The 27484-nt window shown below is 38.8% G+C and overlaps 1 protein-coding gene across 1 annotated transcript in view; it reads right to left on the reverse strand.

Moving 5' to 3' along the window:
- Positions 1–27484, reverse strand: part of ZNF366 (zinc finger protein 366) — a 92749-nt gene that overhangs the window by 29930 nt on the left and 35335 nt on the right. Inside the window, exon 2 of the mRNA XM_074207429.1 lies at positions 4086–5427. Within this exon, the coding sequence (XP_074063530.1) occupies positions 4086–5414 (1329 nt within the window). The 5' untranslated portion in view covers positions 5415–5427. The remainder of the gene's footprint in view (positions 1–4085; positions 5428–27484) is intronic.

A 27484-nucleotide genomic window follows, 5' to 3' on the forward strand; every position in this document is an offset into this window, starting at 1 on the left:
TGGATAGAGGACAAGATTTACAGTTCCAATCATCCCTTGGATGTTCCCTAGTTGTGTGACCCTGGGCAAATCACAATCTCTCTTCCTCAGTTTCTTCATCCATAAAATGGAGATAATGATAGCACCTACTTCATGGGATTGATATGGGGGCCAGATGAGTTAACACATGTAGTTATTTGCAAATCTTGTATCATATTATTATATTATTATATGTATCATATCATATTATTTTTATTATTATTAGTTATGACTGTATTTCTTCCTTAGAATAGAAAAAGAAAGTACCACTTCACAAGATGACTAAGAGAAATAAACCTACCAAAAGAAAAAAATATAGGATTTAATAAATAAATCTGATTTGTAAGAAAAAAACTATTCAGATAATGAGTTTCTAAAATTACAAAAGAAATGTAAGTATATTTCTGTTTTGAGGGTGAGGGCTGGTTCTAGCTGGTACTGGAATTATTAAATTTTCAATGTGACTATTTAACCTCAGACCGTTTACCCAGTTTAAGAAGGTAGAGAAAATATGCAGGTTAAATTTTAAAGTGTCTATAGGGTATTCATAGACATATTTATATAAATTATACATATATGCACATACATATATACATATATGCACATGTCTAATTCTTTGTAACTTCATTTGGGATTTTTGTGACAGTAGAATAGTTTGCCTTTTCCATCTCCAGCTATTAGATGAGCAAAGTAAGGTAGTCTTAAATTAAGTGAGTTGCACAGGATCACACAGCTAGTAATTGTCTGTGGTCACATTTGAACTCATCTTCTTGACTCTATATAACCACTTATCTTCTCCATATATATTAACAATTTCTCTCTGAGAGCTAGTTGCTAATTATTTACCAGTACAATCTGTTTTTAACTCACTGAAAGTCTTTTAACATATTGTTTTAAAATGTATTTTCATTTCTTTTAAAATTCCAATTTATAAGAAGGTAAAAGTTGAAAGAGACCTTAAAGATCATGTGGCCAAATCCCTTATTTTATAGATGAAAACCTCCCTAAAAAACCAACTTCTTTGAGCATTTTCTTTGTAGTTACATGCTAAAATTACAATCTCATGTTAACATAATCCTTTAAGTTTTCAAAGCATTTTACACCTGCTTTCATATGAACTTCACAACTCTGAAAGAGGCGTTATTATTATTATTATACTCATTTGAAAGCTGAGGCCCAGAAAACTAGGGATAAGTGACTGAAGCACCTGGTGTCTGAAACAAGATTTAAACCCTGATCTTCTTGTTGAGACTAAGTACAAAGAGGATTACAAGTTGAGGGCCTGAAAGTCTAATTTCTCAACCCAGGTGCTGCTATTTTTGACCTACCTGTGTGACCTAGGACAGATCACTTCCCCTAGCTGGGCTTGTTGCCTCATCTGTAAATGAAAACACTGGGCTATGTTTGTAACAACCATCTCTTCTCATTATGACAATCCGAGCTGCTCCATTTGTAAGTGGGCTCCTTTCTACCTATGAAATTTAATATATTTTGAATATTAAGGCCTAATCAGAAACTCAGTTCAAGGCTCTTTCCAGCAAGGCAGACACTGTTCATAAAACCTGGGCATGGCCCTGAATCCTAGAGACCCACGAGCTCATATGTATCAGGAAGGACTATTTTAGAGGAATAAACCATTGCTTTTTTTTAATATTTTATTTCTGAAATGAAAATCCCATGTGAACTTTCCTACTTAGGTAGACACAATTCTGGAAACTAGCCCTAGGTAATAAAGAAGGAAATACTGTCTGTTCTACAAGGTTTAGAATGAATATTGGAGTGGAAATCTTCAGAGATTGCCAGGGACCAGAGAGAGCAATCTGGGGACATTGGAGGCATGTGCATAGGAAAGTAATTATTCTATTTAAAATTTTTTTCATTTAAATGCATTTTGATATCTAAATCGAATGTGATTTTTACTCTGGGTATGTGGGGACCATTTGTCCCCTCTGGGAAGCTTTTGTTCCCTTTCTTCCCCTGCTCCTAGATATCCTGTACCCTTTTTTAAAAAGAACTCCCCATCAGCTCCTTTTCAAGATGTTTTAGATCTCCTGAAATGAGCTATTTACCTCCTCTATCTCTCAGTCTTAATTTAGGTCCTTTGTCTCCAGTTCCTGGATTTGGCAAGGCCCTGTCTCCCTGGATGGTATCCACAGGTGCCTTTTGTTAATATAGGGCAAAAACTGTTTATGCAAAACTTACAAAGCAGCCACTCCTTGAAGACTCAGAAAGGAGTTAGGTTTTGTGCAGGTCTTTCAAATAGGACCCATTGTAGCAGAGGAAAAACTCCCTTGGCCCTTAAGAATTAAATGGGAGAGATGCCACCAAATAAGCCAGCTGAGGTCAAAGGGGTGAAAGGAGGCTAGATTCCTCCCCCCAGAGCTCAAAACAGACCCCAAACACTTCTATTTAGGTTAGGTTTCAGATCAGTCACTTGGTTTAGTCTAACCCAAACAGATTCAGAGTTTGGGTCAAAATCAACTATGGTGGAAATCATTTCCCTATGGAGTCTGGGTTTTCTGTAGTTGGGCTGTGAGTATGAGCAAGAAAGACAAACAGACAGAAAAAAACACTCTATACCTTGAAATCTCCAGGTGACCTAGATGAATAGAGACAGTTTTCTATGCCTCCTGCAAAAGTGGGGAGGGGGAGGCAGTCTACTTCACTCCAGACAACAGTAAGCAATAGCATTGCTTGGTGTTCTTGCCCTTTCCACCAGAAAACAGTCAGCTGGGTAGGTGGAGCAGGATCAAAGGGCTTCAGTCCAAGAGACTAGAAGTCAGGAGACATAGGTCCTATAACCTTGGTATGCTAATTACCTCTCTGGAACTTTCTTTCCTCATTTGTGAAATGGATGGGTTGGACTAACTGAAGTGAAAGTTCAGTTCTAACTCTGAAGACCATCTTCTATTACAGCACCCACCAGAGGTCCATTCACCTCATTCCACCACAATTTCCTCATCTACAGATTAATAGGAGAAAGTGAGGAAGTTGAGGCCAGTGGACAGCTGGAGCTTGGGAGTTCTGAGCTGCAGAAGCTATTTGCTGGTCTAAATTAAGTCCACAACTGCTAAGTTGAGCCCTCAACAGGAAAAGATGGCATTTGGCTGCTTTAGGAGGGTAAACTAACCCAGTTCTGAAATGGAGCAGATCCAAATTCTTGTTTTGATCATTGATGGGAATGGGCCCAAGAGTGGCTATCTATTTTCAGACTGAGTACAATGGGAGGATCCATTGTACTCAATGGATAAATGGATGAATGTAGAATGAATGAAAATGTGGAATTTATGTTAACCAGATGGCTTCTGAGGTCCCTTTGAACTCTATATCTGTGATCCTATGACTTTTCTAACTAATGTCAAAGGTACAGAAATGGGGCAGCCTAGGTAGCACAGTGGCACAAGACCTCCAATCAGGAAGACCTGAGTACACATTTGATCTTAGACTCTAATAGGTACTTTTTTCAAGGCAATGGTTAAGTGGCTTGCCCAAGGTCACATAGCTAGGTAATTATTAAATGTCTGAGGCCAAATTTGAATTCAGGTCCTCCTGACTCCAGTGCCAGTGCTCTATTCACTTCAACCACCTAGGTATCCTCTAATTAGCTATATCTGATCTTCGAAAGATCACTTAACTAGTTCCTCATCTAAGTTGGAAAAGGAAATGCCAAACTACTCCAGTATCTTTGCCAGGAAAACCCCAAATGGGGCCATGGAGAGTCATACTTAACTGAAGAACAAAGGAATAAAGAGAGCTCAATGGCCAGGTGCTCCTCTGTCCTTATCTCAAGCTCCCCAATTTTAAATTTAAAAAATCTCAATTTAGCTACCAGGTCAAGGTTGGACTAGCCTTTGTACAATGTGGAAGCACGTTGTTACCCACCTGTTGAAAGAGAGGGACTGGATTCAAGGTGAAGAAAACACAAGCAGTGTGCTTGATTGTCATTTTAAAATAAACAGGTAAAGCAGGAGGAGAAAAATTTTTGTTCATTGTTCCCCCGATTTTGTGGGAGGTCTTTTTATTTGCCCAAGACTTCCCGGGCTCTCTGTTCTGCCCTGCTTCCTTACCTTGTGGGTGAGGGAATGCTGTTTGAGGTGATGGGGCTGTACAAACTCCATTCCACACTCTGAACAGATATAGGGTCGGATGTCCTGGTGCTTCATCATGTGGTTCTGGAGCTGACTGGGGTACTGGAAGGTCTTGTCACACTCAGTACAATTGTACTGGATGGGGCCCCGGTGAGTGGTGAGGTGCCTCTTCAGCTGAGCCAGGGTGGGGAAATCCAGCCCACACTCCACACAGATGTTCTCCCTCCCACTCTCGTGCTTGGACTCGTGGGCCTTGAGCTCGCTGGGGTAGGCAAAGCCCCGGCCGCAGATTCTACAGTTGTAAGGCTTCACGTCGCTGTGCTGCATCATGTGCCTCTTCAGGTGGCTGGTCTGGGTGAAGGCCTTGTGGCACACCTGGCACTTGTGGGGCCGGGTCCCCTGGTGGGTCAGCATGTGGGTGTGCAGGTGGCTGAGCTGCTTGAAGAGCTTCCCGCAGCGCGAGCACGCGTGCGGCTTGATCCCGCTGTGGCCCAGGATGTGAGTGACCAGGTTGTACTTGGAGGTATAGGACTTCTCACACATGGGGCACTGCCAGCGCTTCTGCTCTCCACCCACGTCCACGTAGTAGCTGTCATCGATCTGGATGTTGACGTCCACGCGCTCCATCTTCTGCTTGCTCTCCTCGCTGTCCTGCCGCTCCACTTTCTGGGGCACCGGGGGTTGGGTTGGCCGTTTGGGCTGGAAGGAATGCCGGCTGTAGGGGAAGCCTGGGGGCGGCATGAAGAAAGGGAACACCAGGCCCGGGTGGACTTTGGGGTAGTAGGGGTAAGGTGATGATAGGAATGGTGGGGGAGGAGGGTGGGACCACATGGCACTGGGTTTGATGGGCTCCTGCTTGATGGGTTTGGCCCCCAAGTGTTCTAGGGTTCGGTAGAACTGGAAGCCGATGTTACAGAGATCAATCATCTGGGCGTCGTACTTGGGGGTTGAGGGCTGCGGGAAGAGCAAAGGCAGACCAGGAGAGCCGTGGCTTTTGTCCTTGTCTGACTGGTGAGAGGTCGTGGCATCAGCCGGAGGGTGGTTATAGGGCATTTTGGTGGGCATGCTTTTCCGTTTCCGAGACCCACCTCCTTCTAAGATTCCGGGGTATCCATCCAGGTCTCCTGAAGGGGGTTCGTACCGAAACGGGGCAAAGGGACCCCTGAACTCTTCTGTGAAGGGCTGTCTCTGGTGGGATTTCATCCTTGGAGTGCCCAACTGGAGGCAATGGGGGAAAGGTGGAGCTCTCTTCATGGTCATGTTGAAACATACATCTTCGTCTTTGATCATCCTTGATTCGTTCTGCATTGTTGGTGGCTTCCTTCAAAAAGAAAGAAAAGTTGGTTGAAAACTCTTCACCTTCAGGCCTCAGGTGGATGAGCTCAGCATTGATTTATAGAGAATAATGCCTGCTTAACTCTTGCCAGGGCCATTTATGACCACTTAATTTTCACCATGCAAACAAGGCCAGTGAAGTTACAGAGTATTGGAGTTATAATCTGGAACCTTCTAAATCACCTAGTCCAGTATGAGATTTGACATTCTCTTGAGTTCCCTAAATCAAATCTTCAACTATTTATTAAGTATCTACTGTGTGAACCAGGCTAGGCATGTTTCTTTGGTGGATGCACCTAAATCACAGCATTTAAGGGATAAATCATATTAAATGCTATGATTCTATGACTATTCATGTAATTTGTAACTCTAAAGCCCTAAGCTAAAGATAATTCATTTCTATAGCACTTTGCCATTTACAAAGTACTTTCCTTACTATACTATTTGGAGGGAAGTAAGAGAAAAATTAGATACCTCATTTATTAGCCCAGGGCCACATAGTGTCTGAGGCTGAGTTTGAATGTATGAATCAGGTCTTCCTGATTTCAAACCCAGTTTATCCAGAAAGCTGCCCTTTCTTTAATGATGCAGTCAAAACATGAATAAAGACAGTCTGATCTGAAGTTTAATGAAGGAGGAGCTGGGTGGCACAATGGGTAGAGAACTGGCCCTGGAGTCAGGAGGACCTGAGTTCAAATCCTTAGCTGTGTGACCTTGAGCAAGTCACTTAATCCCATTGCCTTGCAAACACCAAAATCAGGAAGATTCATGTTCTTTCAGACATTTACTAAGTGTTTGTGACACTGCGCATGTGACTTACCCCTGTTTGCCTCAGTTTTTTAATCTGTAAAATTAGCTGCAGAAGGAAATGGCAAACCACTCTAGTATGGCAAACCACTGCCAAGAAAACTCCAAAATGGGTTCACAAAGAGTTGGCCAGGAATGGCCTGAACAAAAGGTAGATTTCTAGACTATCTCAAAGCCTAGAGCCAGGATCTGCTACAACTCGGTTCAAATATAGGTTTGCACAGAATGGGCAATTTGCAAGAGGAAGGCTAGATGCTAGCTATAGTTCTTGGTTAAATAAACAGTGTTTATCTCCTCTCTAGGCAGGGTTTGAAAGCTCACTGATTATCCTCATTAGCACATAAGTGTCCTAATGAGATGTTTGTGGATTTTTTGGTACAATGAAAGCTAATTTCCTTAACTATAAAGTTTGTGTGTATGTGTGTGTGTGTGTGTGTGTGTATGTGTATGAAATACCCAACTGTCAACAATTCACAATTACAACTTATCTTACAATTTATGAGAATAGTTGGGAGTTTCTTTAAAATCTGATATAAAATCAGAAGAGGATTAAGTATAAATAAAAGATAATTGACTCCAGAGGAGAAAGTGAGGCACAGCTTAAATGCCTCCACTTAAATCCAATTTACTTGCATCATCTTCCTAGACAAACAGTGTCCTAAGGTCCTCTCAGGCTTATCTGCAATAAATTTACACCCTCCAACATGCACTTCAGCACTAACTACTGATCTAACGGCATAGTCTAAGGACCTCTGGGTCTTAGAATCTAATGTTCCACCACACCTGTAGGATTGAGCTTTTCCATTGGTGCTGCCAATCAACTATTATGTGCTGTCTCCCCTTATTAAATTGTGAGCTTCTTGAGAGCAGGGATTGTCACCCTTTTTCTATTTGAATGCCAAGTGATTAACACAGTGCCTAACACGTAGAAATGACTGACTGATACTGATGACAGTGACAGTGACGATTTTCTTGAATAAACGAATGAACGAAAAAGCATTGGATACAAAGTCAAAAATGACTTCCCTCAAACATCTTACATTTTTTTTTAATTTAGAAATGGTGATAGATTTTTGGGCTGATAGCCCCAAGCAGGACACAAAATGTCTTGGGTCATATTCTCCTTATTTTTATCAATTCATGTAGTCCTTAGACTTGAATGAATTAGGAAATGGAGTATTGTATGAAGAACAGCACAGATCAATGACTGAACTGAATAGTACAAGAAAGGAACAATGTACAGTAAAGTTTGAACCAGTTAGGAAAGGTTGGTGGCTTAAATAATGACTTTACATATGAAGATTTTTTTTCAATGCAAAAATAAAAAAAATGAAAAATCAATTTTTTCCTGGTCATTTGATCAATTTTTAACCTTGCTTGGCAAGTACATTTCCTCTAGGGTCAGGAGAGCAAGGACTTAGTTTCAGGCCCTCAAAACATTAGTAAAAATCATTAATCTTCAAATTGGATCAGACACAAAAGGAGAATTTTTTTGCTGGAGCTTTGTTCAGGTTGATGAGAAATCACCATCTTCTTATCTGTAACCCAGAGAGAGCAACACTATTACCTCATAGGACTGTTGTGAAACAAACAATGAAATATGGTAGAAATATAAGCTGCAAATTATTTTTGTCTAGCAAAAAAGCCTATGTGCAATGAGGCATAAGATCATTGCTAAAAATTCAGAGAAAAAAATTTCCTTAATACCCTGAGCATGTCTTTTTTCAAATATTGACATAGAGTACCTTTTCCTCTGTTACTGTATCAGCAGATTCATTTTAATTTCCTTAATGAAGATAGTGGAAGCTTGTTCACTATTGGGGAGGCTCTCTTCTGCCTATTTGCAAATTTCTGTTTCTTCTCAAATGGGTCACAGACAATGGAAGAAGTGAAATGGATAGAGCACTGGACCTTGAGACAAGAAGACCTGAGTTTAACTCCAACCTCAGACACTTATTAGCTGTGTGATCCTAGGCAAGCCACTTAACCTGTCTGCCTCAGTTTTCTCATCTGTAAAATGGGGATAAAAATGGCAAGGTTGTTTGTTATGAGAATAAAATGATATATATTTGTAAAGTGTTTTGTGAACCTTAAAATTACTACATAAATGGGGTGGTTAGGTGGCACAGTAGATAGAGCACTGGCCTTGGAGTCAGGAGTACCTGAGTTCAAATCCAGCCTCAAACACTTAATAATTGCCTAGCTGTGTGGCCTTGGGCCTTGCAAAAACTAAAAAAAAAAAATTACTACATGAATGGTAGATTTTCTAATAAATCTGTTTCTTAATCTTTTATTAAGAAAGAAAAGATGGTTAATATCTTTATACCACATGGTATATCTAACATGGAAACCACAGAATTACATAATTAGAAAGTATTGTCTGATACTGTTTATACCAAAGATGTTTATTAAAAAAATTTTTCAATTAAGATTTTTTTCTGTCTAGAAAACAATTTACTAGCTTTAAAATATTAAATAGGTGATCCAGCAGCTTTCCAGTCTCAAAAATATTGAGATCCATCTATCAGAATGTATATGGTATGGAATCTTATTCTGCATTGAAAGATTTGGAACAGTTACCATCTATCTTTCAAGGAGTTAAAAGGAATAGGATCCTTTTGGCTCTTTGTACCCACAACAGGATAACCCAAACATAGTTGCTGACAGTTATTAATATCCCTGTCCTCCAACACAGTTGGAAGGTGTGGGTGCATGGACACCAAGTACTAAAGAACGAAAAGGTCCTGACAGTTATACAGACCCCACATCCCATTCCCAGCCAAGCCAGCCTCTATGTTGTAAGAAGACACTCATTTAGGGAGGGGTGGAGTGGGGAAGGACATGGCATTAAGGGCTCTTTGTACTTTTTCTTTGCTTGGGTCCTAGAATTTTAACTGAATCCTAGGAAACCTCAATGCAGAATTCTTCTGACCTGTGATTATGTTATTTGCCCTTTAGTTAAATTAGAACAATGAAGAATTCTGCTTCCTTGATCTAATGCAGAACAAGGTGATGGAGATCCTACCTTCACCAAAAGTGAAGGCTTCCAGAGAATATCAGTTCATTCCAGCTAGAGCAGCTGTGTCTTTTGTGTTGGGTAGTAGCAATATGCTAGGAGGCCAAACTGGTGGATCACTACCTAGCTGCCTAAAGAGGAATGAACTGGTCCAGAAATGAAGCACACTGAAACTGTAGTGGAACCAGACTTGTGAGTGTCCACTGTAGTCAGTCTGATAGAGTACAAGTCTAATTAAAAACAAAACAAAACAAGACCTTCATGTTTCCTATTAAGGGAAACCTGTTGGACTTTCATATCAAAGGCATAATTCCACACTCCCTCATCCACATACACAGAGTGATTTTTGTAAGCCTGCCCCAGCTCAATCCTTGAAAACAAAGTGCCAATGTGAGATCATTGGGGATGTCACCCAGTTGGCAAAATTGCTTGGATGTTTTTCATAAATTTCATAAATATAAATTCAGCATAAATTTCAGAGATAAATCTAATCAACAGATGACCAACTGCTGGCTCTGCTGCAGCCCCATCCAATCAACAGGCATGGAATTTGCCAAGTGGGACCAAAAAAGAGAAGAGACACAAAAAAAATCTTTGGGTAATTGGAGTATATGAATGCTTGAGCAGTACAGAGGATCAAGGGATCATGAATTTTTAACTGGAAGGAAACTTAGATCATTGAACCATTTCACAATGAGGTCCAGATGATTTACCCAAGATTCCCAGACAGGGGAAAATGTAGATTATACTTTGGGGAGCATTGGGGTATGTGTGCGTCTTCCCTGACAAAATAGTTTTTTGCTTTACATCTTTCTTTTGCACTTTATATGGATTAATTTGTGTTTGATTACCTGTGTATATTTGTGTGTATTCCCCCTAATTATTGGTTTACTAAATGAGGGGACAGTATCACAATAATATAATGCTTGTGGTTTTTATCATTGTTCAGTCTCAAATGTTATTTGACATATCAGGAAACTGAGGAACAAAGAGGTCAAGAGACTTGCCTGAGGAAGTGGCAAATTCAGAATCTGATGTTTTCTCATCATCACTATACAATTGCTCCTCATCTCAAGGTCATCTCCCCCAGCACAGTGGTCTGGACTTAACTAATATCTGGATCACATATCAACAAGGATCTGACCTTTGCTGTCCTTTGTACAACCCAGTCTCCATGTGACCCTTGTAATTTGTCTAAAAGAGCTGGAAGGAAATGCAAAAGTGAGAGTGAAATTGCTTTACCCTTTCCTTTTGCAGAATTGGGATGGGTTTCTAAGGCACAGGATGCTGTCTCAACAATGAAAGGGTCAGTATAGAAGTCAAGTTGACCATTGGGTCACACCCAAGTCAATAGTCTGGGAGAATGAATACTGAAAAAGAAGAGGAACCTGGAGTCATATGTGTGGGATTACCTCTGGGAATGCAGTCATGGCCAGGGGTCACTAACTTGGCCTTTATTATGGAAGGGGGCAGAGGGGACTAATCATTTACTTATTATGTGCCAGGCACTTCTGGCCAAAGTCACTATACTTTGGGGGGGCCTTAGTTTCCTCATTTGTCAAATGAAAGGATTGGACCAATTGATGTGTAAGACAGAAGTGGCAGAGTGGATAGAACACAGGACTTACACAGGGTAGAGTTAAAAAGACCTGAATTCAAATTCTAGTTCAGACACTAAATGTGTGACTCGGGTAAGTCACTTAACCTCTGTTTCAATGTTCCTATCTGTCAAAGGCAAATCAACAGCACCTAACCTCACAAGGTTATTGTCAGAACCAAATGAGTTAATATATATGTAAAGTGCTATTTTAGCATTATTAAAGTAAAATGTTAGTTTATTGTTAGCTTATCTCTTAGACTAGATGGTCTCTGGGGTCCATACAAGCCCCAGGACTGGATGACACATTTCTCAGAAAACAGAAGATTGGAAAGCCTTCAGGTTGAAGAATAATGTGTGCAAATAAAGGGAAATCACACAACCAGTCAACCAACAGGAAAGAATTCTAAGGGTTCTAAAAGAAAATGCTTCTAATGATGCCCTTTCATTGGGGATTCACCTTCTGCATCAACATGTAAATGCTCCCCAAAGAAATTTGCTGGTATTTTGTGGTTATTATTTGAATCCAAGGTCATTCTGGGAAATGCTATTAGAAAAACCACAATGAGTCAGCGGCTAGGAGCAGTTTATTTGCTTCCATTATTGCCTCTGATTTTTGCATCCAAGAGAGAGAATATATTACTCATTCCTTGAGCCCTCTCCACATGAGAATGTGGGCATTCTTTTAACACCTCAATTCAAACCTTCAACTGAGGTCAAAAAAGGGGAAACATTTTTTTAAAAAAATTTTTCTCAATTCCTTATGAAAATAAATTTTAACATTTGTTTTTTAAAATTTTCTCCCTCCCTCCTTCCTCTTTTCCCTCCTTGAGAAAGCAAGCAATTTGACATAGATTATACATGTGCAGTCATGCAAAATATATTTCCATATCAGCCATATTCCAAAAGAAAAAGACCTAAAAAAAAACCAACAAGAAAAATTTTAAGTATACTTCAATTTGTATTCAGACTCTACCAATTCTTTTTCTGGAGATAGATAGCATTGGAAAAAATATTTTCTATAATTATACTAAATGAGTTCACTCATTTTCTCTCTCTCTCTCTCTCTCTCTCTCTCTCTCTCTCTCTCTCTTTTTTCCTTTGTGAGCTAGGAAAGTGTTGGCTTAGTTAGCACTGTCCACAATTAGGATATTCCTCTCTAAATGATGAGCTGCAAAAGGGGACTTAAAGAGTGGGCAATAAGTGAAAGGAAAAAGCATAAAGGAATAAAAACACTATCTAGGGAGTGGCTAGGTGGTGCAGTGGATAAAGCATTGGCCCTGGAGTCAGGAGTACCTGGGTTCAAATCCATCTCAGACACTTAATAATTACCTAGCTGTGTGGCCTTGGGCAAGCCACTTAACCCCTTTTACCTTGCAAAAAAACTAAACAAAAACAAACACTATCTAGAAGGGCTTGAGTTTGGAATGTGAGAGGAAGGAAGAAGTGATTGAGGATCCAAGAAGTCAGACCTCAGTTTGGGGAAAGGGATCTAACTATAAGGTCCTACATTGGACTGTTTTTCCTGCATTAATTTGAACAGGCTGCTAGACCTTTAGCCTCTGCATCAAGGGAACTTTCTGATGGATCCAGGAAGTTGTTCTCATTCTTATATAAAACATTGCTGGATCTCTTCCCATTGAAATCATTTGCCAAGCAATGCTCAGCCTCATCAGACCCCAGCTAGGGATGGGCAAGAGGCCTTGGCAGAGGAATCCGTAGAGACCTCAAAAGTCATTTGTCCTGAATAACTTTGTTCTGAATAGTTGAATGTTGCAGAGTCTTGAAGACTAGGAGAGATCCTGGGTTTCGGTTAGGCACCTCTCTCTCAGGGCTCTTTTAATCCATCAGCCTACAATTCTGGTTCTGATTTAATTCCCAGACCCCACTTCCTTTCCATTACAAATGAGCTCCTTTTGTTTAGAGGGCCTGGTTAGGTGACCTAGATCACAAAGGTCCTTGTTCCCAATTCAGTCTCCCCACCTCCAGCAACTTTTACATTTCCTTATCTGTAAAATGAGGGGATTAGACAGAATGCTTCTAAGGTCCTTTCTAGCTCTGAATCTTTCCTTCTCTGATCCTGGTAGGAAGGGGGGGGGAGAGGGGAGTCACTGGAGTTTGTTGACTGGAAAGGTAAATAACTTTACACTTTATTCAATATGAAAAAAATGAATATCAGAGTTTAATCAATCAGTATAATAAGCATATAAGCCCTTATTATGATTAGGTGCTTTGCAAATCATTAAGGATATGGAGGCAGATGATTGGGGGGGGGGGCTGTTCAAACACTAGCTGTAAGATCCTGGGCAAGTCTCTTAACCTTGTTTAATCTCACTTTCCTCACTATTAAATGAACTGAAGAATGGAATAGCACACACTTTGCCAGGAAAACCCCAAAGAGTCCTGAAGAGTTGGACATGCCTTAACAATAACAAAATCGCTCTGTTATCTTCATTTTACATTCATTATTACTGTTATCTTTTCATGTGACTATGGCTTGCCTCCCTAACTGGATTATAAACTCTTTGAGAGGGGTCTCAGACATCTTTGGTCTCCCTTCTCTCATCAACACTATGAAGCATAATCTTTGTACATAATCTGTTTCCAGTGAAAACTGATTGATTGACAAGTACCACATTCAGGGTAGTTTTGGGCCACTGAACTCAACCAGTATTTTGATGTACCCTGGAGGAGTGCAACTCATCTGGGGCCCATGCCAACCTGACTTTACACAATCTGCCTGCCAGTCTATTCAAGGGTGCTAAGTAGGTTATTATGTCAAGAGATTGCTCTCTAAAGCCTTGGCCTCAAATGCATGACCTTTCTCTGGCATTAATATGGGGGTTTGGGGGCAGTATGACAGATTCCTGTGGCCTGAATTAGGAGAACTGCTCATTTCAATGAAATGGTGGGATGTGGAAATAAAGGCAGGTCAGATTCAAAGATATAAAGAGTTCTAAAAATGTCCATAAAGAGGTTGTGTGATGGGACAGAGCACAAAAAAGGCTGATCCTTTTATTGGGACTTCAGGACATTTCAGATGGGCTAAAAGAAGGCAAGAAATAAAAGGAGGGTCAACAAAGGGATTGCTTAGGGTAGATGAGACCATGATACTTGAGATGAGTAAGTACATAGTAAGTCTACAGTCACAAACTAGGTAACACAGTGGATAGAGTACCAGCCCTGAGTCAGGAGTTCAAATCTCAGATACTTAATAATTACTTGGCAGTTTGACCTTGGGCAAGTCACTTAACTTCACTGCCTTGCAAAAACTTATCTGCAAATCAGCCAACTCAGGAGAAAGAACTAAACCCACCTCTCCTCAACCTTCACACACATATAGAGTATACACAGATATTCATTCTCTGCCTGCTTCTAGATTGTAGTAGGAATACTTCCAGTCATGCAAGACTGAAGGCTTATCATAGAAGAACATGAAGTTCCCATCATGACCCAGAATAGCTGACTTAGTAGACGTACTAGAAGCATGAGCATTATTTCCAACTACATCTCTGCAGTGCTATTCTCCAATCCAACCTTCATGTGGTTGTAAACACATGTCCACCTGATCCTTGGTAAGAGATCTAAAAATCAACGTTTTCTAACATTGATCCAAGAGTCATTTATTTCCAAAGATTTCCTTCAGTAATTGTTATCAGTCTATAATAGAAAACGTAGCTAGAACAAACTTTAGAATGCATACAACATCCTTATTTTAATGAAAAAAAAAAGGAAGGCTCAAAGAGGGATAGTATTACATAGTGGAAAGAGCACTGGGCAGGGATTCAAGAGTCCAAGGGGTTCTAATTTCTTTGTGCATCAGTTTCCTGATGTGTTAAGACTAGATGACTTTCAAGGTGATTTTCGGCTCTTAAGATTTTGTGATTCTCAAGTAACTTGACAAAGGTCACAGCTATATTTTCTTGGGGAACATAATTTGAAAGGGCTCAAATTGCAACCCCCAGAGATATCAATCTATGTTTCACTTTTGATTATAATCATTTAAATAAAAAGATGGAATTCAGCCAGTGTTATAGTCTCAAAATATTATTAAATCTTGCATCTCCTTTCCTTCATTCATTCCATGGAGCATCACTGGAATCAGGAAGATTCATCTTCCTGAGTATGAATCTGGTCTCTAACTTTTTAGCTGTGTGACCCTGGGCAAGTCACTTAACCCTGTTTGCCTCAGTTTCCTCATATGTAAAATGAGCTGAAGAAGGGAAATGGCAAACCACTCTAGTATCTCTGACAAGAAAATCACAAATGGGGTCATGAAGAGTTGGGCACGAATGAAAATGAGTGAACAACAACAGATGATCTCTGCTTAAACAGATGACCTTCCTGAAAGACCACTGCTGGCTCCTCCTCCAAAAAAAAAATTTACCATCGACATTTATATAGTGCTTTTGAGGTTTGCTAGGTTCTACTCACATTTTCTCATTTGATTCTTCCACTAGTACTCTTGAGTAGGTACCACAGGCGTCATAAGGAAACTAAAATTCATAAGGAAACTCTAAATTCCAAGTCAAGCAAATTTTCTCAACATCAATGAACTCTGAACTCCTAGAACACCCCTCCACCACCATCAACATTTTATTTTCTATAGCATTTCTTCCCTTCTCTATTTCACCAGCTAGTCCTGTCCTGTCTTCCCCAGTAGATTTTAAGTTGCTTGAGGACAAGGATCATATTTCTCTTGTATTTCTTCCCCAAATCCCACCCCCAGCTAAAGAGTGTGGACGATTTCTGATTGCTTGCTTGAGATCACATGGATGGACTTTGTTGTGCTTGCATTAAAAACCAGAAATATCTCTGGCTTCCATGTAATGTGAATTCAGGCAGTCTCCTCTGCATCTGGGGACTATTGCCTGCTTCTGTCAATTCGGAATCAGTTTGAATTAATCTGACCTGGAGGCATTAGCAACCACTTAAGAGATTTTGTCAGCTATTCATTCCCATCATTATTATGCAGCCAGCATTTAGATTCGTGTTTTCCTTATAACCTAATAATATACTAGCTAGTAGTGTGTATCAGCCCCCAACCCCTCAAGCCTGGGTCTAGATCTGAAGCACTAGACAGTGAATGTGAATGAAATGGACCACGCATGATGTTTGCTCCCCTCTGCCTACCTCACCACACTCCTGCAGATCCCCCAGAGCTGAAGGGAGGCTGCTGGAGAAAGGACCAAACAACATCTGGATGGGGGAGGGGAGCGGGGGCGGGCGTAGCGAGTTAATCGAAGCTCATTGGCTGAGCTCTTCTCAGGGAGGGAGAGCAGCTGCAGCGCTTCAAACCAATGACAGCAAGTTTTCTTCTAGCAAGGAGCTCATCCTTTGAGCCAATAAGAAAGAATGAGCAGAGAAAAAAAGCCTCCTCCAGGTAATAAAGGTTCGCAGTTTTAATTACTCTTTCATGAAATTGAAATGGTCCCAGGACTTGTGTCTTCCTGGTTTTCAAACTCGAAAAAGCAAGGAATGGTCAGAAAAGGGGGAGGAAGGGTCTCTCCCTCACCAAAACAAAAACAAAAAACAAAAATCATTGAATTTCATACTATATTTTGCATTTGTTTTCCAGATCTGGCCTTTTCTTCTATTTTCACGTCGCTTTTTTTCTCCCATCTGAAATAAAAGAATGAAACTTGCTTTTCAGGAATACTGGAGCTATTTCCTTTCCAGCTCTCCTCATCTTCTCAGTTCTTTTAGGGTACTGGGTTCCAGGATCATAGATTTATACTTGGACCATTTCATTCTGCTCCTATTTACAATTGAGGAAACTTAAGACCAAAAGTAAGGCTCAGTAACTCATCTAAGTAAGTCCCTGATTTGAATTTAGGGATTCTGATCTGAATTCAGGACTTTTTACCTTAATTATGTATACAAATCCTTAGTTGTGGAAGGAATATGCGTGCTGCTCAGTGTTTTATTTTGTATTAACTCTTGTCATTGCTCAGTCAATTGTTTAGTCTTACCTGACTTTTTGTGATTGTATTTGAGCTTTTCTTGGCAGAGGTATTAGAGTGCTTTGCCATTTCCTTCTCCAGCTCATTTGACAGATGAGAGAACTGAGGCAAACAGGGTTAAGTAAGGCAACCAGGATTACACAGATAGTAAGTGTCTGAAACCAAATCAGGTCTTCCTCACTCCAGGCCTAGCATTCTATCCCTGTACCATCTAGCTACTTTATGTGCCACTCTAAGCTCTAAGGAGAGTTTTCTATAAAGGGAGTTTTCTCCTCCTTGAAGTTAATGTGTAAGTGCCAGTTGGTGCAATTTTTGCACATCTGTGGTGGCAAGGAATACTATGGGGGTTACCTAAGGTGAGGACCACCCACATTGCACTTATCACACTCTTGGCTAGGAGGAAGAAATGCATCACTTAGCTGATCCACAAATCAGAATTCTGCCAGTGTAGGTCTCTCTCCTTTCTGTCTATATTTTGTTTTCCTTTGCCATACTTCACAACCCCTTCCTTTTCCCTCTTAAATTCAGACAGCCTAAGGCAGAGCTAAGTAATTCACCTTTGGAGACAGTAGGGAATTGTAATAGGGGCATTCTTACAGAGTTATTTAAATGTGTAAAAGAAGTACCTCTACGATACACCCTAGTGAATTGGAGACAACACTAAATTTGGAGTCCCATGGGCAAATCACCTTACCTCTGAAACCCTATTTTCTCATCTGCAACATGGACTACTTACCTCATAGGACTTTTGGGAGGCTCTGATGAGAAGACAATGTATATAAGAGGAAAAGCATCCAGAAGGTTTTTATTGTTGTTATTGAACTCTGCTAGTCCCTTAATTCTAAGATCTTATCCATGTGGTTACTTTCTCCAACCCATCTTTTCCCCCTCATCCTTTGATGCTTTTATCCATTTTCTCTATAAGTCATGTGTATATGTAAGGTAAGTATGCTGGAGGTCTTCCTGGAAAGGGTTTGATATTTATAGAGATAATACTGGATCTTGAAGGCGAGATTCTGGCAAGCACCTCTATGTTATAAAGACTTTCTGATATTCAACCTCTAAATAGATTCAGCAGTAGGCAGACCTCTTGGCTAGGTTTCAACCTTCAGTTGAAATGCTTTGATCTATTTGATCTCTTAATTGCTAAATCCAATAGCTTTTTTCTCAGTCTTCATCCTTCCTGATCTCTTTGCAACTTTTAAGACATTAGAACACCCACTTTTCTCTTCCATATTCTTTTCTCTCTAGGTTTCCTTGACAATGCTTTCCTGGTTCCCTCATATTTGTCTCATTAGTTCTCAGTCACCCCCTGCTGAATCTTCAACCAGGTTTTGTTGGATATACCTTCTTCTCATCTCCCTCTATACTATTTTACTTGGTTCCTATGAATCCAACTATCACCTCTGCACAGAAAATTCTCATTTATTCAACCTCAACCCTTCTTCTGATATCCAGTTTCACATTTCCAACTGCCTATTTGAGATAAATATCTTGAACTGGATATCTCTTAGACATCTTAAGCTCAATATGAACAAAACCAAACTAACTATCTTTTCCTCAAATCCTCCTCTCTTCCTAACTTCTTTATTTCTGTTGAGGGTACCTCCATTCTGAGTCACCCAGTCTGGCAATGCAGGTGTCTTTTTTTACTCTTCCCCCTCTCCCTCTCTAATCTAATTATTGTCAATCTTGTCAATTTTACCATCCTAAAATCTCTTTTTTTTCCACCTTCTTCCTAACTTCTACTTCCTGGTGCCAGCACTCATCACTTTATGCTTGGACTATTGAAAGTCTTCTGGTCCAGTCTCCCTGCCTCTAAACTGTAGCCACTTAAGTCCACCCTAAAGCACAGGCCTGATCATGTCACTCTGTCTCCATCCCCTACTCAATGAACTCAATGAATGAGTGTCTCTCTCTGTCAAAAAAAAAACTTATTGGAGTCATGGAAGAGTTGGATACACTGAAAAACAGCTGAGAGAAGAACATAATCACCAAAATGTTGAACAGTGTGATGCAATGGAAAGAGCACTAGCTCTGGAGTTGGACTCAATTCCACCTCTAATGTTTACTATCAAAGTCACTTTGAGCAGATTATTTTATTTTCCTGGGTCTCAGTTTCCTTATCAGTAAAATAAGGAGTTTGGGATAGATAGTATCTGTGATCTCTTGAAGCTGCTCTGTTCCATAACAATTCAGAAGTCTTTCTACTAAAGCATAAAGAGCTTGTAATCTGAATCAGTGGAAGGATTACTGATACCCATGAAATCTTGGGTCCTTTAAAGAAGCCTTCTATAAAAAAAATTCTTTTAAAAGTTAATACCATCTCCAGTCTTTTCTTTAAATGGAGAATTAACTTTATCACTCATTTTCAAAGTTTTTTTGAACTTCAAAATTTACTTTAAATCAAATTTAGCAAATATTTGTTGATTGCCTTGTAAAGCTGAGTGCTTCCTTTTGTTTTTTTTCAAAAGAAATTGATTTCCCATTGAATTCTGAAGTTTTGCATGTACTGAATAGAAAAGAATTACTTTTAGAAATATCCTTCAAACCTTTAGCTAATGGTCAGTTTCCTAAACAAGATGAATATTTACTTGCTTCTCAAAGGCTATTTGGTAATATTATCTTTTGGGAAGTTTTGGCAACTTTATTCTATATGGCTAGAAAGTTAACATGAAAACAGCTATTTAATTATTCTGTGTCTTTTCTAAATTTGAACTCAGATTTTTATTTTGTTTTCTGCTAATTAGGTTCTAATTTTATTAGTATTATTTTTTCCAATTACATATAAATTTTCTACCTCTCCCTTTCCCCTTCAAGAAAACAAGCAGTCTGATAGCTTATACATGCACAATCATATTAAACATATTTCCATATTAATCTTATTGTGAAGAAGAATCAGAACAAAAGGGAAAAACCAAGAGAAAAAACAAATTTTAAAAAGTGAAAATAGTATGCTTTGGTCTGCATTCAGACTCCATAGTTCTTTCTCTGAATATAGATGACACATCTTTTAGAATTGTCTCTGATACATTGTACTGCTGAGAAGAGCTAGGTCTATCACAGTTGATCTTCACGCAATGTTGCTGTTACTGTGTACAATGTTTCACGTTTCTGCTCACTTCACTCAGCACAGTCCATTTCAGTCTTTGGGAAATCTAATTTTTAAAAATTCAAGAGTAATCTACTTTTCTGTAGTACTTTATTTAAAGTTTTTTGACATGGTTTCCTCCTAGCATAGATTAATAGTATCCTAATTTTACAACTAAGAAAACTGAGGCTAAAAACCATGTCCATCATCACCTCAACTATTCCTTTAAACATCCTTTTAACCTGTGAATTAGTTTATTCTAATGTGTCTAGTTATTCAGTTGCCTTATTAAAAATCAGGAAAGCTTTATTCCTATAAGAATGCTGAAGGTGAAGTACAGAAGTATTCTGAGCAAACACAGAATTCCAGAGGGGGAAGTGCTCAAGAGACCAGCACAAATCCTTATTCCACCTTTAATTCTATAGGTGAGGAAACCTGAGTTTCATAGAGGTGAAATGACTTAGTCAATTTTGAATTAGAAGGTATTTTTAGGCTAGACTGATTTTATAGAGATTAATAGGTGGCTAATATCAAAGCAGAATCCAAACCCAAGTCCTCTGTGTTGTTTTTTTTTTACTAGAAATGGCATTGAATGGTATTCTAGAGTCCATGGATCAGCCCCAAGCTTATGGGGTTAGACCTTTAACCTTGGGATAACTGGCTGCAACCAAGTGAACCAGAGTAGGAATGGAATAGAATATGACTGCTTCAAAGGCTAATCATGAAAATTAGGAACTCTGAAGTCAACTGGCTTTGGTTTTATGTCTGCACCAGTTCTCTATCAGAAATCAGAATCCAACCACTTGTTCTCTAGTTGAAAAGAAAATCTGCCATTTTGCGATTAGGAGTTCAGGGCCAAAAGGGACTTGAAGTGTCTGACTATTCTAGGGGGTCCAACTGGGGGACAGAAGGGCTTTTACAACCATGACCTAGGAAAACTCAAAGTTCCATTTGATGAGGTGGGGTGAAGGTTGTAATAAATTCTTTATGTACATAGCTGGTTTAGCATTAACTACTTTACCTCCTATCCTCTCCATTCCTTCCTTTTCCCCATTTGTCATCCTTGGGGGAACAGAAAAGGCAGGAAGATCTGCAAGACCTAGAAATGTGTGTATGCATATGTATACACATTCATACATATAAACATGTACACATGTATTGTGTAATCCAGAGAGATTAAAAATGGGGAAATGGTCAGAAGACTTTTCTTCCTGCATGAAGCTAATATTGCTGAAAGGTTAGGCTCCATTTTTTTTCACTTCTGTCTGGGAAATTACCTTTATGTACTGAGTAGACTGCATGAAAATTAGACAGCATGAGAAAACTTCTTTCCAGTGAGAAGCATTTCCCATCAATATTTATGCTGCAAAGTGGGACCAGTGTTTTGTCAGCTCCCTTAATGGTTTTCCATATCATTTATCACAAGGTTGGTTCTCCATTGTTTGGTGGTGTGTTTTCTTTTTCTTCCCAGCAACAAACAATAAAAAAAAAGCCTTCCCTTGTGCTTTGATTGACATTTCATACCTTTGGAATATTTATTACTTACATTTAGGAGGAAGCAGCTGGTATTCCAACAAAACTTAACTATTCTTTCCCCTCCCTAGGAGATAAAACATTTTTGTCCAATTATACTGATCTGAATTAACTAGGATGGGGGAGGCATCTTGTGTTAATACCTTTAAAGCTGGGCTGATGTCATTGAAATGGTCATTTCCCCAAATGAATAGCTTATTGGGGAAAGGGGACTTTGGATGGTTGGATATTTTAACTGTTATTCTTTTTTATAGCTTTTGGGATGGAAACTGTTGGATTGGGGTTGAACAAACTATGGAAGCATTGTAGCACAATGCAGTAAAGAAGGACCTGGACTTGGAGTCAGGAAATCTGGGTTTCCAACAATTAACAACTTATCTTAGTTCTCTGAGTCTCAGTTTCTCACTCTGTAAAATAGGAATAAAAATTTCTGTATTACCTCCTGAGGTAAGTTCTTAAGGTGCTATGGGTGAGGCAGCAAGCAGTAGGTCTGACTGTCTTCCAGAATTCAAATTCAGTCTCAGATATTTATTGCATATGTGGCCCTGGACAAGTCACTTAACCCCTATTTGCCTTAGTTCCTCAAATGTAAAATGGAGATCCAGTGGAGAAGGAAACGGCCAACCACTCCAGTATCAAGGAAACCCCAAATGAGATCACAAGAGTCAGTCATGACTGAACAACAAAACATGGGTGGTGGCTGTCTTTTCAGTTTTTTTAGCCCCCCCCCCCCAATAGCATTGCTTGGAGAGAAAGGGGTATAGAGAGAAGGTGGTTCCCCAGAAGTCTGCAGCTGGCACCCCCTTTATGTGTCTATACTTCAGTTTGTCTCCAATCTGCAAATGTGTCATTCCAAATCAGGCAGAAACTCCCAACTGTGTATGATTATATAGTGGTCACATCTCTCAGCTAAAGTGCTGATCTGGCACTCTCCTGGAGTGCCCGGAATCTGGCTCAAATCTTCTAGTTGTCTTAAATTCTGTTGCAGACTTACTCCCTGCCCATGGGACCCTTGGCCTGCCTCTCACCCCAATTCTGCCATGAATTTATAAAAACTCAATTATTCCTCCTTCCATGTTATCTTCCATGTTCTAAGATGCAAGCAGAGAGAAAATCCAAGAAATGAGAGGTTGGAAGCCAGTGGCAATGCTTTGAGTCCTCTAAGACTTAAGATTAGGTAATCAAGGGAGCTGAGAGACTGGTGTCTATTACAAAATGAAGACAGAAATCAAAGAGGAATATTTCTGTATGTTTGGGTAACTTCCTTTCTAACATGAATTTAGTGGATAGAAGACTCAGGGCTCCTTCCAATCTTTTCCAATTTTCTTGTACTTACATTTGGTGTCATCGGCCTTCTTGTTGTTCCTCAAACAAGATACTCCATCTCTGATTCTAGGTATTTTCACTGGCTATCCTATTTCCTAAAACTTCTTCCTCCCCATCTTCATCTCTTGGCTTCCTTAGGACTACTTCAAGAATACTTTCCAAGTCTCTCTAACCTTCCTTCTGAGATTTACTTCCAATATATAGCTTGTCCGTAATAGTTGCTGTTGGGTTTGGGGATTTTTTTTTTGTATATTGTTTCACCCATTAGATTGAGCTCCTTAAGAACAAGGACCATTTTTATGTTTGCCTTTCTTTGTAAGAACTTTGCCACTTCTTAGACTAGCAACTGGCATATAGTGGACATTTAACAAATGCTTATTGACTTGCTAGCTTTGGCAGAATGTAAAAAAGGGCAAATCTCTTTGATTCATTGACTCTGGTCTCTTATCAGTTCCACAAATAAGACATTCCTATCTTTCAACTCTTGGGCATTTTCTTTGGCTTTTTCCCCCATGCCAGAGTATTAGAGTAGTACACTCTACTACTACTTAACCCCCTGGTTTCTAGTCCCAACTAAATGTTTCTATAGGAAGCCATCCTTAATCCTTCTTAATGCCAGCGTTTTTCCTTTTTAATTTATTTCCTATCTGCAGACTGAAAATCCACCAATCACCTCCTGCAAGAAATCCCCAAATAATTACACCTAGGAATCATAGCCAAATCCAAGAACTCCTAAGTCAAGAAGATCCTGCAAGCAACCAAAAAGTATCATGAAGCCACAGTCATGAAAACCCAAGGTTGCTACATAGTGGATACTCCCCAGAAAAACTGAGTATAATCCTTTAGGGAGAAAATAGATATTTAATGAAATAGACTTAACAAGCCTTCTGATGAAAAGAAAATATGCATAACAAGATAAACATGAAAGAGAAGTCATAATGCTTTCAATAAGGTTAAACTATTTAATTCTTTTATGAGAAGATGATACTTATAATGCCTAAGAACTTAAAGAGTATTATATATTCATTTATTAGTATTATATATTTTTTTATTTTATATATATATATATATATATATATATATATATATATGAGGAGAGAGAGAAAGGGAATAGGTATGAGTTGAATATGAAGGAATGATAACAAAAAAATGGGTTAGAAAGAAGGATGCACTAGAAGGGGGAAGGGAGTAGTAAAATAGGGGAAATTATCTCACAAAACAAAGAGCTTTTATGGTAAAAAAAAAAAAGGGGGGGGTGATATGAAGAGACTGGAAAACAAAACTAAAGCTTTACTCTCAAAATTGTCTCAAAAAAGAATAACATAAACCCAGTTGGATATAGAAATCTATGGTATCCAACAGGAAAGTAGGAAGGGAAAAGGAGAAGAGATTTAGAAAATAGGGCAGTGTCTAATAGGTCAGATTAAAAGAGATAATGGTCAGAAGCAAAATGAACTTCAGGAAGAACAGGGTAAAAAAGAGAAAAAAGGATAAAAAGGAAAAAATAAGAGAGGGAAATAGTAATCATAACTGAATGTTAATGGGATGAACTCACCCTTAAAACAGAAGACTAGCAGAATAGTTTAAAAACCAGAAGCCTACATTAAAAAAAACTGAAGTGGAAAGAGATACACAGTAAAAAAAATAAGGGACTAGAGAAGAATCTATTATACTTCAATTGAAGTAAGAAAAAAATGTAGGAGTAACAATTATGATCTCAGGCAAAGCAAAACCTATCATAGACAAGGTCCCATAATATAAATATTAAACATATGCAAATGGAACGACGCTCACATTTTTAAAGGAAAAGTTAAATGAAAGTAAAACTATTCTAATGAGGGACCTCAATTTTCCCCTCTCAGATCTAGATAAATTTCATCATAAAGAAGTTAGGGAGATAAAATAGAATTTTAAAAAAGTGAGATAGATGTATCTTTTTCTCAGTTGTACATGACACCTACACAAAAATTGGTCATGTATTATGGCATAAAAACTTCACAACCGAATGTAGGAATAGTAAATACAAAAATTACATTTAAAAAGGGTCATAGAAACACAATGAAAATTAATTGGAAATAAAATAATCTAATCCTAAAGAGTTAGTAAAACAACAAATCATAGAAGTAAGCAATTTCATTAAAGAAAATGAAATTGAAACAGACAACATATTATCTGATGTCCTAAATTATCACTCCCCCTGCCATAACCTCCTGAGATAAGAGACTTAAAATTTGAATCCACCTCTTCCAAAATCAATTCTTCTTCCTTGAGATAGAAATATCACTGGGAGAAAGAGGAAGAAACTTGAAGACCTTTGAGTCTGATCTCTACCCCTTATGGTGCCATATGACCATGGACAAGTTATTATACTTCTATACTGAAAATGGACATTTAGGAGTAGGTAAATTTTGAGGTGCTTTTCCCTAGCTCTAACATTCTTTAATTCTGAGCCTGATAGAAGCAACAACCACTTGCAGATACCCTTCTATCCTGAGAGGAAAGGAATGTTGTACTGGCTTTATGCAGATGGATCTTCCATGTTCAAATTTTTCTTGAGAAAATCATTAATCTCTAAATCCGTGAGAAAATGTCCATGGAATCATTAGCTCTTTTAAAAAAAAATATGGTAGAACATTATGTGTCCTGTGATTGTTGACATAGACCCATCTGAGATGGAGATGGAAGGGGTTCCTGTTTTTACTGTTGTATGTGGTCCCAGTCATTCTGGAGAGCAATTTGAATTATTGTATTGATCAGCAACATCACTATTTGGGTCTGTATGCCAAAGGCATATCCTTTTAAAAAAGGATATAAAAGTATATTTTAAAAAGTATCTTTGTGGTGGCAAAGAATTAGAAATTCAGTGCTATAAGAAATGATGAGCAGGATGCTTTCAGAAGGCTTTACAGAAAAACCTGGGAAGACCATTTTTGAAAATGAAATAAGCACAACCAGAATATCATTATACATAGTAACAGTAACAGTAATATTGGTCAACTTAGCTACTCTGATCACTGTCATGATCCAAGACAAAAAATACTATCTACCTCCAAAAGGAGGCCTGATGAAGTCTGAGTGAAGATTGAAACATAATTATTAAGCTTTCTTGCTTTTTTAAAAGCATGGCTAATACAGAAATATATTTTACATAATTTCACATGTATAATTGATATTACATTGCTTAATTCTCAATAATTGCAGGAGGGAGAGAGGGAGGGAACAAATTTGGAATTTTCTTCAATTAATGTTAAAAATCAGTAATAAAATTACTTAAATAACCCAAGGGGCAAGGAGGAGGGGCTAATGCATATTTATAGTGGGTCAAAGGGGAAGAATTAGAGAGTTGGGGGTGGGAGGAAAGAGTGATATGTCTTTTCAGTATTATTGGTATGACAATTTTTAAATCTTAGAACTGGAAAGAATTTGGAAAATGACAATCCTGTCATACTGATGAGGAAATTAAAAAGTTAAATAACTTGTACAATGTCATACTTATTGCAAATGACAGAAATGAGACAACATCCCCAGCCTTCTCACTGCAATTCCAATGTGATATTCTATACTGTGGTCCAGCACTGATGCTTCTGAAGTCTGAGGCTTAAGTTAGAGTTAAAAAACTTCCTTTTGTAAAGATTAAAACCAAAGCATGAAGGACATGCTTTGTACCAAATGACATGCTGAATGTGACTACTTCAGGAGTCAGAATGTAACAAGGTTGAGATGAGTGATAGAAGATTTAGAAAACAATTTCTTGGAAGACTTGTGAATATTTAACAGCAGTGTAAGTGAAATAATTTCTTGCAGCAGTCTAAAGAAGACATCCATTAGCCTGTGGGGCTCTGTGTGTGTGTGTGTGTGTGTGTGTGTGTGTGTGTGTGTGTGTGTGTGTGACCAGCTACAGACTAATTCTGGTATTCACTATATTCAAGTCATTCACCTGTTTCCAACTGAAATAATGCATGCAACCTTCTTGGCAAATATTAGAGCACCATTTAAGTACCTGAATGTTTGTGGTCTTGTGATTTCATTGGTCTAGGGAAAAATGCCTACTGTCCAATGATAGTATCTTAGTATGAGTCCAAAATGAGACTTTAATCCAAGCCTTCCTGACTCTGAAAGCAAATCTCCATTCCCTAGGCTATATTGCTACTTAAGTGCTAAGTATGTTATTTTTATTCTAGCTGTATCATATATTGCTCTTTCATGCTCCTCTACATTCCAAACAAAGCAGACAGTAGGGCTCCTTAATCTCATCCAATCATTTCCTACCCCTGTAACTTTGAACTTTCTCTTGACCTCCTTCCCCCAACCATAACTGTTGGAATGCTCTCCTAGTGAATCCTCCCCAATTTTAGACTGTTGAAAGTTTTCTCTTTCTTCCAGGTCTAGCTGTCAAAATTTCCAAGAATATAGCAATATTGATTTCTAGCCTCAAATTTCATCCAACATCCTATTAAGAACTCTCCTGTGACTTATGCTTTTATCTGTATTAATATTTTTATATTCCAAACACCAAGTGAGGATCTATGAATAAATTGCATGAGTTTGCATTATTTCCCATATTCTGTTTACCTAATAACCATCATTAATAGAGTAACAGCCTTTTATGGAACTATGGGGCCATGAACTCTTCTTCATTTACTTCTTCATTGACTTGAAGGAATTGTGGAAAGAGACTTCAGAGAATTTACACAAGTTTACACAAGTAGA

The sequence above is a fragment of the Macrotis lagotis genome, chromosome X (genome assembly GCF_037893015.1).
Source record: "Macrotis lagotis isolate mMagLag1 chromosome X, bilby.v1.9.chrom.fasta, whole genome shotgun sequence".
Taxonomy (NCBI): domain Eukaryota; kingdom Metazoa; phylum Chordata; class Mammalia; order Peramelemorphia; family Peramelidae; genus Macrotis; species Macrotis lagotis.